General features: G+C 41.4%; 1 protein-coding gene across 6 annotated transcripts in view; it reads left to right on the plus strand.

Moving 5' to 3' along the window:
- LOC125461768 (exocyst complex component 6-like) overlaps nucleotides 1-15,178 on the plus strand; it is a 179,469-nt gene that overhangs the window by 100,167 nt on the left and 64,124 nt on the right. For all 6 annotated transcript variants that reach the window (XM_048550943.2, XM_048550947.2, XM_048550946.2 and 3 more), the window contains one exon: nucleotides 12,641-12,782. In XM_048550943.2, coding sequence (XP_048406900.1) covers nucleotides 12,641-12,782 — 142 coding nt within the window. The remainder of the gene's footprint in view (nucleotides 1-12,640; nucleotides 12,783-15,178) is intronic.

Below are 15,178 nucleotides of genomic sequence, written 5' to 3' on the forward strand. Positions count from 1 at the left end.
AGAGTGGTTGAAGCATAATTTTAAGCACCAGTTTTTGTAATTGAATGTGGGCATACTTAGTTTTGCCGCCGCAAAGAAATGCGGGGCAAAGTTAGAATGATTCTTCTAAGCAAGGGATTGAATATTGCAAAGCCTAATAATGGATCTTTCCTGTCATGAGTACAAAAGAAAAGGTGACTTTTAAAAAAGCGTTTTTGTTTTTGTAACATGAGTTTGTGTAGAGAAGAGATAATAGGAACTGCCAATGCTGGAGAATGAGATAATAAGGTGTAGAGCTGGATGAATGCAGCAGGCCAAGCAGCATCGAAGGAGCAGGAAAGCTGACTTTTCAGGTCCGGACCCTTCAGATTTTCTGAAGAGTCCAGACCTGAAATGTCAGCTTTCCTGCTCCTCTGCTGCTTGGCCTCCTATGTTCATCCAACTCTACACCTTTGCATAGAGTAGTCCTTTGCTGTAATGTGCTCTTGACTTTTCAGTGTAAAATGTTGTGTTTATAATTGTAATGATAATGCGGTGCATTCAAAGCTTGGGCCAAAATACTGGAACTAAAAATTAAGCGATCTGCTAAATGGTTAAAACGACAAAAGTTGCTGCTTAACCGGATCACATTGATTTTAAGTATCCTTCAGTTAACATTCCATTGTATTTTGTTTTGGAATTTAGAATTGCTTATTGCTTACCTTTTTAATGTTGAGTTTATGTGCCTTTATCTATTTAAAAATCAGTAAAATGAGGTTTATTGCTATAAAGTGTGTGCTTGCTGTCACTTGAGGCTTGCCAAAATAACACGTGTCTTGAAATTAGTACAAGACGCCAGAATTCTGTCATAGGACATAGTACTACAAACTCCTGAAGTAAACTTTGCATTGCATATTGAGTCGAGTTTCTCATCTGAGATAAGTAGAAGATAATGGACTATGCTTTCCAGTATTAACTTCTGTTTTTGGAAGGATATCTAGTAGTGACAGGATTGGGCTTGATGGCCCCTCCCTTTGACATACTGTAAGCTGTTAAGGCTCAATGAATATTTGTTTGAGATAGTTGATGTCATCTGTTCAACGTTACCCAGCAAGGAGTTGCTACTTTCACTGGAGGAAATCTCAAACAAAAGTGCTTGGAAAAATTCTCCATTCGGGAAGTGCTTTTGAGGTAAAACAAAATGTTGTACTTTTTCAAGCAAATTGCAGCAGAAATGAGTTTATTTAAATCGTGCACTGCAGTGACAACATTGATCCTGCAATTATGATTTCATTTCATAAGGGACTTTAATATCTTTCATATAAGAACAGGAAAGCAAACCATCACCAACTATTACATTAGGGTGGTATGCAGTAGACGTGGTTAAGTACTTGGGCAGTGAGAGAACCTGGACTATAGCATAGGGAGTTAATACAGGCCAACTTCAGTCGCTGGCCCGCAGGAAGCAGTACCACGAGAGTTACAAGATAATAAAATGAGGCTGGATGAACACAGCAGGCCAAGCAGCATCTCAGGTGCACAAAAGCTGACGTTTCGGGCCTGGACCCTCCTTCAGAGAGGGGGATGGGGAGAGGGAACTGGAATAAATAGGGAGAGAGGGGGAGGCGGACCGAAGATGGAGAGTAAAGAAGATAGGTGGAGAGAGTATAGGTGGGGAGGTAGGGAGGGGATAGGTCAGTCCAGGGAAGACTGACAGGCCAAGGAGGTGGGATGAGGTTAGTAGGTAGATGGGGGTGCGGCTTGGCGTGGGAGGAAGGGATGGGTGAGAGGAAGAACCAGTTAGGGAGGCAGAGACAGGTTGGACTGGTTTTGGGATGCAGTGGGTGGGGGGGAAAGAGCTGGGCTGGTTGTGTGGTGCAGTGGGGGGAGGGGACGAACTGGGCTGGTTTAGGGATGCAGTAGGGGAAGGGGAGATTTTGAAACTGGTGAAGTCCACATTGATACCATTGGGCTGCAGGGTTCTCAGGTGGAATATGAGTTGCTGTTCCTGCAGCCTTCGGGTGGCATCATTGTGGCAGTGCAGGAGGCCCATGATGGACATGTCATCTAGAGAATGGGAGGGGGAGTGGAAATGGTTTGCGACTGGGAGGTGCAGTTGTTTGTTGCGAACTGAGCGGAGGTGTTCTGCAAAGCGGTCTCCAAGCCTCCGCTTGGTTTCCCCAATGTAGAGGAAGCCGCACCGGGTACAGTGGATGCAGTATACCACATTGGCAGATGTGCAGGTGAACCTCTGCTTAATGTGGAATGTCATCTTGGGGGCTGGGATAGGGGTGAGGGAGGAGGTGTGGGGGCAAGTGTAGCATTTCCTGCGGTTGCAGGGGAAAGTGCCGGGTGTGGTGGGGTTGGAGGGCAGTGTGGAGCGAACAAGGGAGTCACTGAGTGGTCTCTCCGGAAAGCAGACAGGGGTGGGGATGGAAAAATGTCTTGGGTGGTGGGGTCGGATTGTAAATGGCGGAAGTGTCGGAGGATGATGCGTTGTATCTGGAGGTTGGTGGGGTGGTGTGAGAGAATGAGGGGGATCCTCTTAGGGTGGTTGTGGCGGGGACAGGGTTTGAGGGATGTGTTGCAGGAAATATGGGAGACGCAGTCAACGGCGTTCTCTATCACTGTGGGGGGGAAAGTTGCGGTCCTTAAAGAACTTGGACATCTGGGATGTGCAGGAGTGGAATGTCTTATCGTGGGAGCAGATGAGGCGGAGGAATTGGGAATAGGGGATGGAATTTTTGCAGGAGGGTGGGTGGGAGGAGGTGTATTCTAGGTAGCTGTGGGAGTCGGTGGGCTTGAAATGGACATCAGTTACAAGCTGGTTGCCTGAGATGGAGACTGAGAGGTCCAGGAAGGTGAGGGATGTGCTGGAGATGGCCCAGGTGAACTGAAGGTTGGGGTGGAAGGTGTTGAAGTGGATGAACTGTTCGAGCTCCTCTGGGGAGCAAGAGGCGGCGCCGATACAGTCATCAATGTACTGGAGGAAGAGGTGGGGTTTGGGGCCTGTGTAGGTGCAGAAGAGGGACTGTTCCACGTAACCTACAAAGAAGCAGGCAGAGCTGGGGCCCATGCGGGTGCCCATGGCCACCCCCTTAGTCTGTAGGAAGTGGGAGGAGTCAAAAGAGAAGTTGGAGGGTGAGGACGAGTTCAGCCAGGCGGATGAGAGTGTCAGTGGAGGGGGACTGGTCGGGTCTGCGGGACAGGAAGAAGCGGAGGGCCTTGAGGCCATCTGGATGCGGAATGCAGGTGTATAGGTGCATCCACTGTACCCGGTGCGGCTTCCTCTACATTGGGGAAACCAAGCGGAGGCTTGGAGACCGCTTTGCAGAACACCTCCGCTCAGTTCGCAACAAACAACTGCGCCTCCCAGTCGCAAACCATTTCCACTCCCCCTCCCATTCTCTAGATGATATGTCCATCATGGGCCTCCTGCACTGCCACAATGATGCCACCCAAAGGTTGCAGGAACAGCAACTCGTATTCCGCCTGGGAACCCTGCAGCCCAATGGTATCAATGTGGACTTCACCAGTTTCAAAATCTCCCCTTCCCCTACTGCATCCCTAAACCAGCCCAGTTCGTCCCCTCCCCCCCACTGCACCACACAACCAGCCCAGCTCTCCCCACCCCCCCACCCCCACCCACTGCATCCCAAAACCAGTCCAACCTGTCTCTGCCTCCCTAACTGGTTCTTCCTCTCACCCATCCCTTCCTCCCACGCCAAGCCGCACCCCCATCTACCTACTAACCTCATCCCACCTCCTTGACCTGTCCGTCTTCCCTGGACTGACCTATCCCCTCCCTACCTCCCCACCTATACTCTCTCCACCTATCATCTTTTCTCTCCATCTTCGGTCCGCCTCCCCCTCTCTCCCTATTTATTCCAGTTCCCTCTCCCCATCCCCCTCTCTGATGAAGGGTCTAGGCCCGAAACGTCAGCTTTTGTGCTCCTGAGATGCTGCTTGGCCTGCTGTGTTCATCCAGCCTCACATTTTATTATCTTGGAATTCTCCAGCAACTGCAGTTCCCATTATCTCTGATACTATTTTAACCACGAGAGTTACATTCCTATTTAGTGAACCAAAAACTTGGTTATGGTAATTGAGAACAAAATTTCCTCTTTCAGAATGGAATTTTTCTATTCTGGTAATAGAGCTTTGCAGTTACCTTTTTGCAGACTTTGCTCATGGCTGTGCGCACACTCCTATGTCGAGTCCTCGTGGATTATCCTTGCACTCTCGCAGCGCCCAAAATTTAAACTTCTCTTTTTGGATATAATATGTATCTTGACACTGCTGGTGAACAAAGCAACTTGGGTTGAAAGACATTTCTTTTTTGATACTACTTCACCATGCTTCACTGGAGCATGATAAAAACCAATGTACCAATAAAAACCAATATAAGGAGATATTGGATCAGATGACCAAAAGGTTCGTTAGGCCGAGGATGAAGGCAGTGTTATTTTTTTTGGAAAGAATTGTTTTTCACTTTGAGCTTGAAACTGGTTAAGTTGGGAGGTCTTTTTATTTAAGAAAACTGAAAGTTAATTAAAAGTATTGGAATGCAGTGCTATAATTAAATCAGTAGCTAAATTGAAGTCATTGTCAGCAAGGTGCAGGCTATTTGGCTTGTGTTCTGTTTTTGTTTTCCTTTTTGTTCACCTTAATTTACCTGTGAAGCTTGTTTTCAGGCTCCATCCTGTCCTAGCCCTTATCTCATCTCTTGTATTTCTTAGTTTCTTTATGGACTTCTCCCATCCTGGTGCTTGCTAAATCTGTACTCCTGCACCCCTCTATTTGGGTCTCTCCAATCAAAATTCCATTCGTTAATCCAGCACAGACAACCGTCTCCCCACCCAATACCTTCCTTTCATTGTCTAACTTGGTGATTCCCACCTTTTTTTCCATTCATACCCATTTGATCACAATCAGGCAATGTATCCTCCACCACCACTGTGCCTTCTTTCCCCAACCACCCCCCCCCCCCCCCCCCCAATGCCCGTACAAATACTCCACCACATCTCTCCCTAAACCCCTTCAACAGGCTTCTTCTAGGTGATAGCATCTGTAGTTTGGGAATTATCTTTTTCATCCGTACAACTACATTAAAAATTTTGCTCTTGAACCCCCAAGTATCACTGCAGTTTGCTCATCTGTCCTGTATTTTCTCCCAGTCAAAATCTTAATTTTGTTTAAATTGCATATCTTTGTAACCTCCAACGCTACCCTTCCTCTCTTTACGACTAGTTTTGAGACATTTTGTAAATGCAAGTTATGGATCTACACTATAAACAATATCTTTAGTAAGGTTGATTTCAAGAATTAATTCTTTTAACATTTAAATAGAAAGATTAATGATCTTCTCCCAGGACCTCAAAATACAGTGTGCTAAGATCTTTTGTAATTGAGCATGTATCCAATTTACTTTCTTGTCTGGTCACTTTTGTAGTCAGCTTGAAAAGGACTGCAGCTTTGTTGGAAGATCAGTGCTCGTGACCTCGTTCTGCCAAGTACAACAGATTGTTGCTCCAAATGTAACACATGTATTTGCTTTGCCTTTGGCAAAGGGTTGATGGAATAAGATAAGTGATAATGCGCACATGTACCTAGGAAAAAGGGAGTTGCCTGCACTGAGGCAACTGAGCACAGATATACTGCTAGCGTTAGCACAGGTTATAAATGACTTTTTTTTGGTTCATGTTTGGCTTTGTACTTCAGACTTGAGCATGATGGAAAAATGAAATTAGTAAGAGTTCTTTCTTCAGCGTACTTCTAGAGGCATCAAAAGCAATTCAAAACGCCTACATTGAAACACTGTTACTTGCATAAAATTGCTAGCATTTTTTGTCAAAAATTGTTTCTATTATATTACATCATTTTTATATGTCATCTGTTTTTGGGTGTAGTGATCATTTAAAATTTTAAGATGTTAAATGTTAGCCATAACAATGTTCATTACAGCAAATTCAGATGCTTTTACATTTTCTAAATTGAATGTTAGAATTTTGGTTGACAGCCAATTAATCTGCTTATGCAGTTATTACATTATATAGGAAAAGTAAATAAGACGTGGAGCTGATTTGATGAGCAGTATATTACGCTGAAATGCCATACTTGATCTATTAAATTAAAATGACATCCAATTTAAGTACCTCCGATCCATTACTCTGTAATTAAATGAACTGTAGGCATTGATTTTTAGTTTCCTTTTTTCTCATTCATACCGAGATTGCTTGGGGAGCAGAACTGCTTATCTTCCAATGTGATTAACATTAGGTTTGGAAACTCTTGAGCATGCTGATTTTACATTGTCACACTTTTTATTCATTTGATTTCATTCATTGTTTTGTTTTCTGCCTTAGTTTTAAGATGTTTTCAATTTAAAGAAGAGTGACATCTTCTAGGTAGTGTTTCTTTAAGATGTTACAAATTTAAAGTTAATGCTTTAGAACTTGGGTGAGAGAGAGTTAGTAGGAACTGCAGATGCCGGAGAATCTGAGATAACCAGTTGTAAAGCTGGATGAACACAGCAGGCCAAGCAGCAGCATCGGAGCAGGAAAGCTGAAGTTTTGGGCCTAGACCCTCCTTCAGAAATGCATTTCTGTTTCCTTTCTACTTCAGAAATTACGGCACAAATGAAATCAATACTATGCACGTATTCTCTTTTTAGGGATGGAAATCTGCTGTCCTTGCCTGGCCTGGCCAATATATAGCTCCCAGACTCTCAGCAATGTGATTTTTAACAATTAAGGCTGGGTACAAATGCTAGCCTTGGTGGTGATACCCCCTTCAGCAAATGATTTTTTTTTTCTTGTTTCTCAAAAATTACCACCTTGTGTTCGTAATATGTACGAAGGCCAGTTTCTAAAGTCATTCAAATAGACAAGTCAGTCATTCAAACTGTAACAAACTGCTTTTGTAAGCCATTACTGTTTAGGAGATAGATTTACCTTTGCAAATTGACAAATTTTAAAACCCTGGGAGTTTATGACTCATCCAGTAAGAAATTATTGTTCAAAACCTGTAATGATGTATTAACCAATATTACTTTGCTAGTGGAAGTCCAGAGATAGTGGCGGAGTGATAATTGAGTTGTCAGTGTGAGGTAAACCTGTGTTCATTCATAAATAGGTAGAGGCTGTTGTTCTTGCTGAAGAACATCATCTAGACGAGGGGAAAGAAGGTGTACTAGGATGGAACCTTGGATTGTCAATCTCGAATGAGAGCAGAAACCATTGCAGGAAGTGTGCTGACTATATTGAAACCAGCAGTGAAGGAGAATGAAGTGTCTGCTTGTGTCTAGTGCTGCAGTGTAGCTGATAAGTGCTGCCTGACAAGTAGATAGAAATAGATTCAGTAGTAAATAATAAAAGGAAGTTGGATCGATATTTTGGGGTGGGAAAGTGAGAATTTAGTTGAGAAAGCAGGAAAATGTCTTACAATTCTGATTTTTTTTTTATGAGAAGGTACTGGCTAGTAAATATTTTATTCTGTAAACTCTTTCTATTTCTCCTGGAAAGGAAAGTTTCTTAAACCCCATGAGAACTGTGAAGCCGCCTTCAATGACTTGCTTTCCCCAGTTATGCCAGGATGAATCATCCCAAAACTTGTAGTTGGGCTGCAGGATGCTTCTTTTAAACTGTAGACCATCTCCCTCCCACATCTGGCTGTGTTAGCTTGAAAAGTCAAGCAACGTATTCGTCGTTGACCAGATATCATAGACAGACAGCAGAGATTCTGATTTTGTAGGGAAGATGTAATCTGATATCAAAAATGTCATTTTCTGCCCACTTTGCCCATGTCAATACGTTCTCCTTGTATCTAGGAGAAATGTCAAGCCATTGTCTTTGATTCTAGTTTCCTTTCACTTTAGAAATAGAGACAATTCATAGCACAATTGTTGATAACTTGGGTGTCTTGAATGCCTTCTTGAGACTGACTGACTTTTTTGTGCCTATTTGTGGCAAATGCAGAAATTACTGCCTTTTTTCTCCAAGTAGAAAAACCCTGCACTTCCCCTCGGTAATAAAATCTAAATATTCTTTTCGATCTCCACATATATGGCCAGACATCATTGCAGGCAGAATTCAGAACAACTCACCTGACCCTTTTTCATACAACTGAAATTTAAAGCTGTACTCCCAAAGTATAGTTATCTTTTAAGACTCCATTTTAACAAGTGAAATTAATTGAACAACTCCAAAGAACCAAAGCAGACAGATTGGGCTGAATAGCCTCCTGAGTTACATTACTTTGTAATTCTGTAATGTTATAATTGTGCAGTAGATTAATTAACAACATCTATACCAAATGCCCTTCCATATTTTTAAAATCAAATGAAAGTATATTTTGACAAACTGCTCAAATAAATGTAAACTTGCTTTGCTGGTTCATGCTGTCACAAAAGTCTGACATTAACATGGATATAATAAGATGATCAAATTATTTAGCAGTGATGATCAATTTTAGATGTCCCACTGACATCTCATGATTCCATAGTTCATAAATTTCATTTATAGATTAGTAATGCTCATCTGTTAGACAATTGTCTTTTGACGAGTGGAAAGGCACACTTAAAGAAAATGAGTTTATACAGTTGCGGAGTTGTTAGAGTACTTGTAGATCGGAAGGCAGGAAGTTAGAATTTGCTGTTTGTAAAATGCTGGGGGTAGGAGGGAGCATGGTCCCTTTTAAAAGATGTGCTTTTTCTATGCTTGGATCTAAAATGGATGTCTGTGAACAGCATCTTGAAAGTTTGCAAGTACGCAGCATTTGAATTGAAACTTTTGTATCAAAAGGTTGTTCGTTTAGCAAGCCAAGCAGCAGTTTTTACCACGACAACAAGCTTTTGAATTTAACCAATCCATTTGAACCAGGCATGTAGATTCCAAAAACCTATTAAGTTTAAATCTGATGGTTTTGACAATATAGGGCCAATCCTATTTTAAGAAATATTGCTTTGTCACAAAAGGTATAAAAGAAGGGGGGAGCAGTTAGACAAAACTTTAGAGCTAACTGCCATCTGCCAGAACTGATAGCCCTCAGCTCTTGAGAGAATCGCTGGCTCTTGCAACATCCGTGGTGTCGTTTTCATATTCTCGGGGAATCCCAGGTCATTTTAGTCAATGCATCACAGTTGAAATCTAACCATATATTTTGTGGATAAACGTGACAGAAGGGTTTGACAACTAGCTAATGAGATCGATGACCAGATACTGCAATTTCTATTTTGGCACAGTTGATAAAAAGAGAAGTTAGGACATGAGAAAACATCTTCCCCCTTTTTTCCCCCCGATTGGTAAAGTGTCATTACATAAGTGTGTTAATTACCGTCAGCTTAACACACAAGTCTTCGCCTTTGTAAACACTGCCAAATGAACATGAATGTTTCCTTGATTTTTGACTTCCTAAAAGTAGTCAGAAACTAAATCTTGAGATATAAAATCGCTGTCAATTTTTTTGTGCATTAGTAGGAGACATTGCATTCTAGTGAATTTTTTTTATTCCCAGAGGTAAATGAGGCATCAAGTTTTCAGAATCCCTACAGCGTGGAAGCATGCCATTCAGCCCATCAAATCCACACTGACCCTCTGAAGAGCATCCCACTCAGCCCCACTGCTTTCCCTATAACCTGTTTCCCATGGATAACCCACCTAGCCTGCTAACCTCCCTGAACACTGGGCAATTTAGTATGGCCAGTCCACCTAACCTGTACATCTTTGGACTCCAGTACAGTGCCCATAGGAGATTCTTTCAGATATGGGGAGAATGTGTAAATTCCACACAAATAGAGTATGGAATTGAACCCAGCTCCCTGGGCTATAAGGCACCAGTAACAACCAGTGAAAGCAGCATGATAGCTCACATGATTAAGATTCTGCTGTAATTTTTGTTTTGATTTTCCAATTGGAAAGTTTTTTTAGCTTATTAAGAACACTTCCAATCAGAGGTTGTTGCTTGCATGTCGGTTTTTAAACTTTCAGTAGGTGTGAACAGATTATTTGTAACATCAAGTTTTAGTTGATTGTTGAAGAACATGATAAGTTGAATGTAGGTAAACAGGATAATGTTAACCTCAGTTAGAAAAAGGTTGCCTGCTTCATATCAGAGATAATGGGACCTGGAGAATCCGCGATAAAGTGTGGAGTTGGATGAACACAGCAGGCCAAGCAGCATCACAGGAGCACAAAAGCTGACGTTTCGGGCTGAGACCCTTCATCAGAAAAAGGGGGATGGGGACAGGGTTCTGAAATAAATAGGGGGAGGTGGATCAAAGATGGATAGAGGAGAAGATAGGTGGAGAGGAGACAGACCAGTTAAAGGGGCAGGGATGGAGCCTGTAGAGGTGAATGTAGGTAGGGCGGGGAATAGATCAGTCCGGAGAGGATGGACGGGTCAAGGTGGCAGTATGAGGTTAGTAGGTAGGAAATGGAGGTGCAGCTTGAGGTGGGAGGAGGGGATAGGTGAGAGGAAGAACAGGTTGGGGGGGGAGGCGGGCAGGAGCTGGGCTGGTTTTGGGATGCAGTGGGGGAGGGGAGATTTTGAAGCTTGTGAAATCCACATTGATACCATTGGGCTGCAGGCTTCCCAAGGGCAATGAGTTGCTGTTAATGCAACCTTCAAGTGGCATTGTGGCACTGCAGGAGGCCCAGGATGGACATGTCGTCTGAGGAATGGGAGGTGGAGTTGAAATGGTTTGTGACTCTCACCTATCCCCTCCTCCCACCTGCTGTGTTCATCCAACTCCACACTTTATCTCTGCCTGGTTCGTATTCTCAGTGGAGACATGCCCTGTGTTTTAGCATCCAAGAATGGTGGGGGAGGTCATAAATTGGGGGCAGAGATTTCTCTTGCAGCTAAATGGTTTATGTAATTTATCAGTTAGACTTCGATAACTTTCTGTGTACTTCAAAGTAATAATCATGATGCTGAGGAGAAAAAAACTTTCAAGAGCAACTTGTAAGTAGCAAAACAATGTCCTGTAGTGAAATTAAATTTAAACATCAATTCTGGTGTATATTGTATGTGTTCAGCTTATTGTTTGCTGTGTAATCTTAACATGCATGGTTTAGCAGCTGTAAGAAATGCAAATCTCTTCTGAGCAAATTTGCAACTATTTGTATGATGGTTAATGCAGAAATCCATAGTTTGGTACTTTTGACAGCTTAGCATCAGTGATTATCTGCATTTCAATTAGAGGGAGTATTTGTTTGAGTATTTTCAACTGTAAAATGCTGCATGTTCCAGAGTGGCAACATCCTGGGCTTGTAATAAAAATGCATTTATCACAAGTACTCCGTGAGTATTCTTCATGAAACAAAAGCATATTGCGTGCGTGAGGGGGCTGGAAGCATCTCTAGATACAAATACAGGCTGATTTGAAGCTTTTCAATAATTTATACCTTTTTTAAAAACACAATTCTAATATTAAAACAAGTTACAAACTTGGTGTATATATCCATGAGCACCAACTCATTAAGACAGTGATTTGAACTACTTGCTATTTCCTAATTTTATAGCACCATTTTACACAGCATTGTTTATACAATCATACATTGCTGGATTAACAGAATGCACTATCAACATCTGTGTTTCATCAGGAAAGTTAGATTTTACTGCAGCTGGAGTTTCTGAAGTCTTACAGCCCTGCTTTATCCAAATTACGTCCAGCCTTATCTCTCCATCTCCCATGATCTGATGACACTGTAGTGGTATGACTGTGTATTTCATGATTATAATCTCTAATACAGCATTTTTCATAGTTTGCATAATTGTTAAATTAACAGTAATAAAATTTAAATATAGGGTTCTATTGGGACTGAACCAAAAATCAAAATTTGATATTCTCACTGAAGGATAAAGAAATTTGTTCCAGTTGCTAAATTTTTGCAACCAATGTAAATGTGTATTCCAGCAACAGTTGCAAAACAAAATGTGTTTTTTGTGTCTTCTCTCTCTCTATTAAAGCTGTTCTGTTTAGTGCATTTACAGTACAGAATTAATTCTATTTCATTACTGAAAGGAAGTTCATTGCATACTTGGGTACCGTCCAATTATGATTAGGATTAAATCCTGGAGCCTTTAAATTCATAGTGCCCATTTAAATTAATATACTACATTTGCAGGCATCTCAAGCGGATATTCTTGTCTGAACAAAAGCAATTAAATGACTTCAGCTCTTGAGAGAGGCGCAAATGCAGTTGCTGGAAGAGGTTCCTGTATTTCATGCATACCATTTCAGTCTCCCATGCATTTTGTTGTGTATATAGAAATAATGTGCTTTCATATATAATCATTGTTGCTGTGAACAGTCAAATCATAAGCCACTCAGCTTTTCCAGTATGCATTCAGTCAGTAAAGGGAGAAAAATTGCATTTCACCATTCCTAGATGTCTTTTTGTTATTTTTTTAATCTTAAATTGTATACAGTTTAACCCTTTGAGGACTGCAACAACATAAATGAAATGTATATCCATTTTGCATTTTAGATTTTTTTGGGGGGGAATAGAATTTAAATCTATTTCAAGTGCAATGTAATCAGTCTTAATACAAAGTCCCAATTAGTAATCTTGGTAAATTATTTTGTCCTGAAAGGATTAAACATATTTATTTTTATTTAATTTCTGTAACTGCTGTTTGTTCTTGGATTGATTTTTTTTTGATACCTTTTTTTTTCTAGGGAAAGGTAGCCCAGACAGCGTGCATGTCAGCCTGTAAGCACCTATCAACATCTCTAATGCAGTTGCTCCTGGATGCTGAGGTGAAGCAGTTAAGCATGGGAGCCATTCAGCAGTTCAACCTGGATGTTATTCAGTGTGAATGTGAGTCAGACTTATTTAACCCAATGAAGTGGAACAAGTGTTTTTTTATTTTTTTGAAATCTCGTTAGTTTGATCAAACTGACATGGTAGATGTGCAGAGTGATGATGGGAACTGCAGATGCTGGACAATCCAAGATAATAAAATGTGAGGCTGGATGAACACAGCAGGCCCAGCAGCATCTCAGGAGCACAAAAGTTGACGTTTCGGGCCTAGACCCTTCGGTCTAGGCCCAAAACATCAGCTTTTGTGCTCCGAGATGCTGCTGGGCCTGCTGTGTTCATCCAGCCTCACATTTTATTATCTTGGTAGATGTGCAGAAATCTGTTTTTCGAGGTTAAAAAGATTTTCAGCCTTTTACATGATTTTAATAACAGGTGTAAGCACGTCTGAAGCTGCTTTGTTATATTGTGACAGAAAAATGACCAACCTAGTGAGGGTTTTCTTTTGTATAAAAATAGGTTGTTGTAAATGCAGGTGGTAGCTGGTGTCCTGAAGAGGACAAAATCAGTAGAACACTTGTTTTTAAAACCGGAATATTGGTGCTATTGCTCAAATATCCTGTCTTTTTGTAATTTTCTTTGTCCTTTTCTGCTTGACCATGATTGTTTTGTCTATCTACCTATATGCCTCAACATTATCATTGTTTTGTCCATCTTTCTGACTGCATGTGACTTTATTTTCTCTCTGTAAACTTCTTACTTGTGGATATCTAGCACTTAGAAAGTTTCTATGACCACAGTAAATGTGGAGTTGGTGCTTGTTGTGAATATGGGATTATAATTCAACACCTGAATATATCGCCAAATTGTACTTGAATGTTGCAAGAAGGGAGTGCAATTTGAATTCCAAGGGAAGATGAGTTGGTGTTACAGCTTATTCCACAACTTTGAATAACTATCTGATACTAGGTTTTTTCCCAAGAAATACCATTTAAATCTATCTGACTTTTTTTGTGCGGAACCGTGCATGGATGACTGTACCTAATCTGAAGGGTAAAATCACTTCCAGTTACATTGAAGAGTGATATAGGTGTGCAGTTGATCCTTATTATTTTTAGATATTAATGTGTTTGGTGATACTTTTTTGAAAGATCTCATTGGAGTGTAGATTGATGCAACCTAGAGGGAACATGTGTGTGCAGCTGCTCCAAGGTTCCATGCATGGCGACTGGCATTGGTACGCTCACACCAGCATTGAATTCTGGTTCTGAAAGTCACTGCCTTGCACAGACCTTTGGAGACCGACGTAACCATACAGAGGGAAGCTAGCTCTGCAGATAGGGCGTGTAACTTAGCAGGATAGCTATCAAGCCCTAAGGCTTCCCCAGAATGAGAATTTCTCCTTGGTTAAGCATGTGCCATCTATAAGATGCACTGCAGAAATTCACCATGTTCTAAACTCTCAACAACGTCCATCTAGAAGAACAGCAGCAGCAGATAAATGGGAACACCACCACCACCTGCAAATTCCCATCCCAACGACCTGCTGTTCCTTCACTGTAACTGGGTGAAAATTCTGAAACTCCCTAAATCATTGTGAGTGCCCACAGCACGTGGACGTTGTTTGTTTATTCATTCATGGGATGAGGGCATGCTAGCTAGACAGCATTTTATTGCCCATTCCTAATTGCTGAGAGGGCAATTAAGAGTCAACTATGTTGTTGTGTCTAGAGTCGCATGTGGGCCAGACCAGGTAATGATGGCAGCTTTTTTCTCTTAAGGACACTAGTGAACCAGACGGGTTTTTCTGACAATCGAGAATGGATTCACAGTCATCAGATTCTTTAATTCCAGATATTTTATTGAATTCCAATTCCACCATCTGCCATGGCAGAATTTGAACCTGGATCCCCAGAACGTTATCTGGGTTTCTGGATTAACAGCCCAGCAATAATGCCGCTAGGCCGTTGCCTCCCCTGCAACTATTAAGAAGGCAGCCCACCACTATCTGCTCACAGGTAACTATGGGTGGGCAATAAATACTGGCCTAACCAGTGACACCCACATTCCATGATTAATTTTTTTAAAATTTCCTTGACTAAAAGCAAGAATCTGTGTATTCAGAGTTTGTGCAGGAAGAATTTGTATTAGTACAAAAGTTTCTTTATAGCATATATAGAATTCAAAGGATAAGATGAGGTGCAATGCAGTTTATCTCCAGTGGATCTGAATTAAAATGACTATTGACTTGCATTCTTCATCTCTAACTGCATTAATAGACTGAGGAGTTTCCTCAGCTTATCAATCTGTGTCTAGTTATTAGGCTTTGATTTATACCAGAGAAGCTTATCAGCACCCATTGATAGGAAACTACTTAACTCCTTCTGTCCTGCATCTTCACCTTTCAGTGCATGCTATTCAGTGCCTTTTGTTCAATTACTAAATCCTGTACCTTT

The sequence above is a fragment of the Stegostoma tigrinum genome, chromosome 20, assembly GCF_030684315.1.
Source record: "Stegostoma tigrinum isolate sSteTig4 chromosome 20, sSteTig4.hap1, whole genome shotgun sequence".
In the NCBI taxonomy this organism is placed as follows: Eukaryota; Metazoa; Chordata; class Chondrichthyes; order Orectolobiformes; family Stegostomatidae; genus Stegostoma; species Stegostoma tigrinum.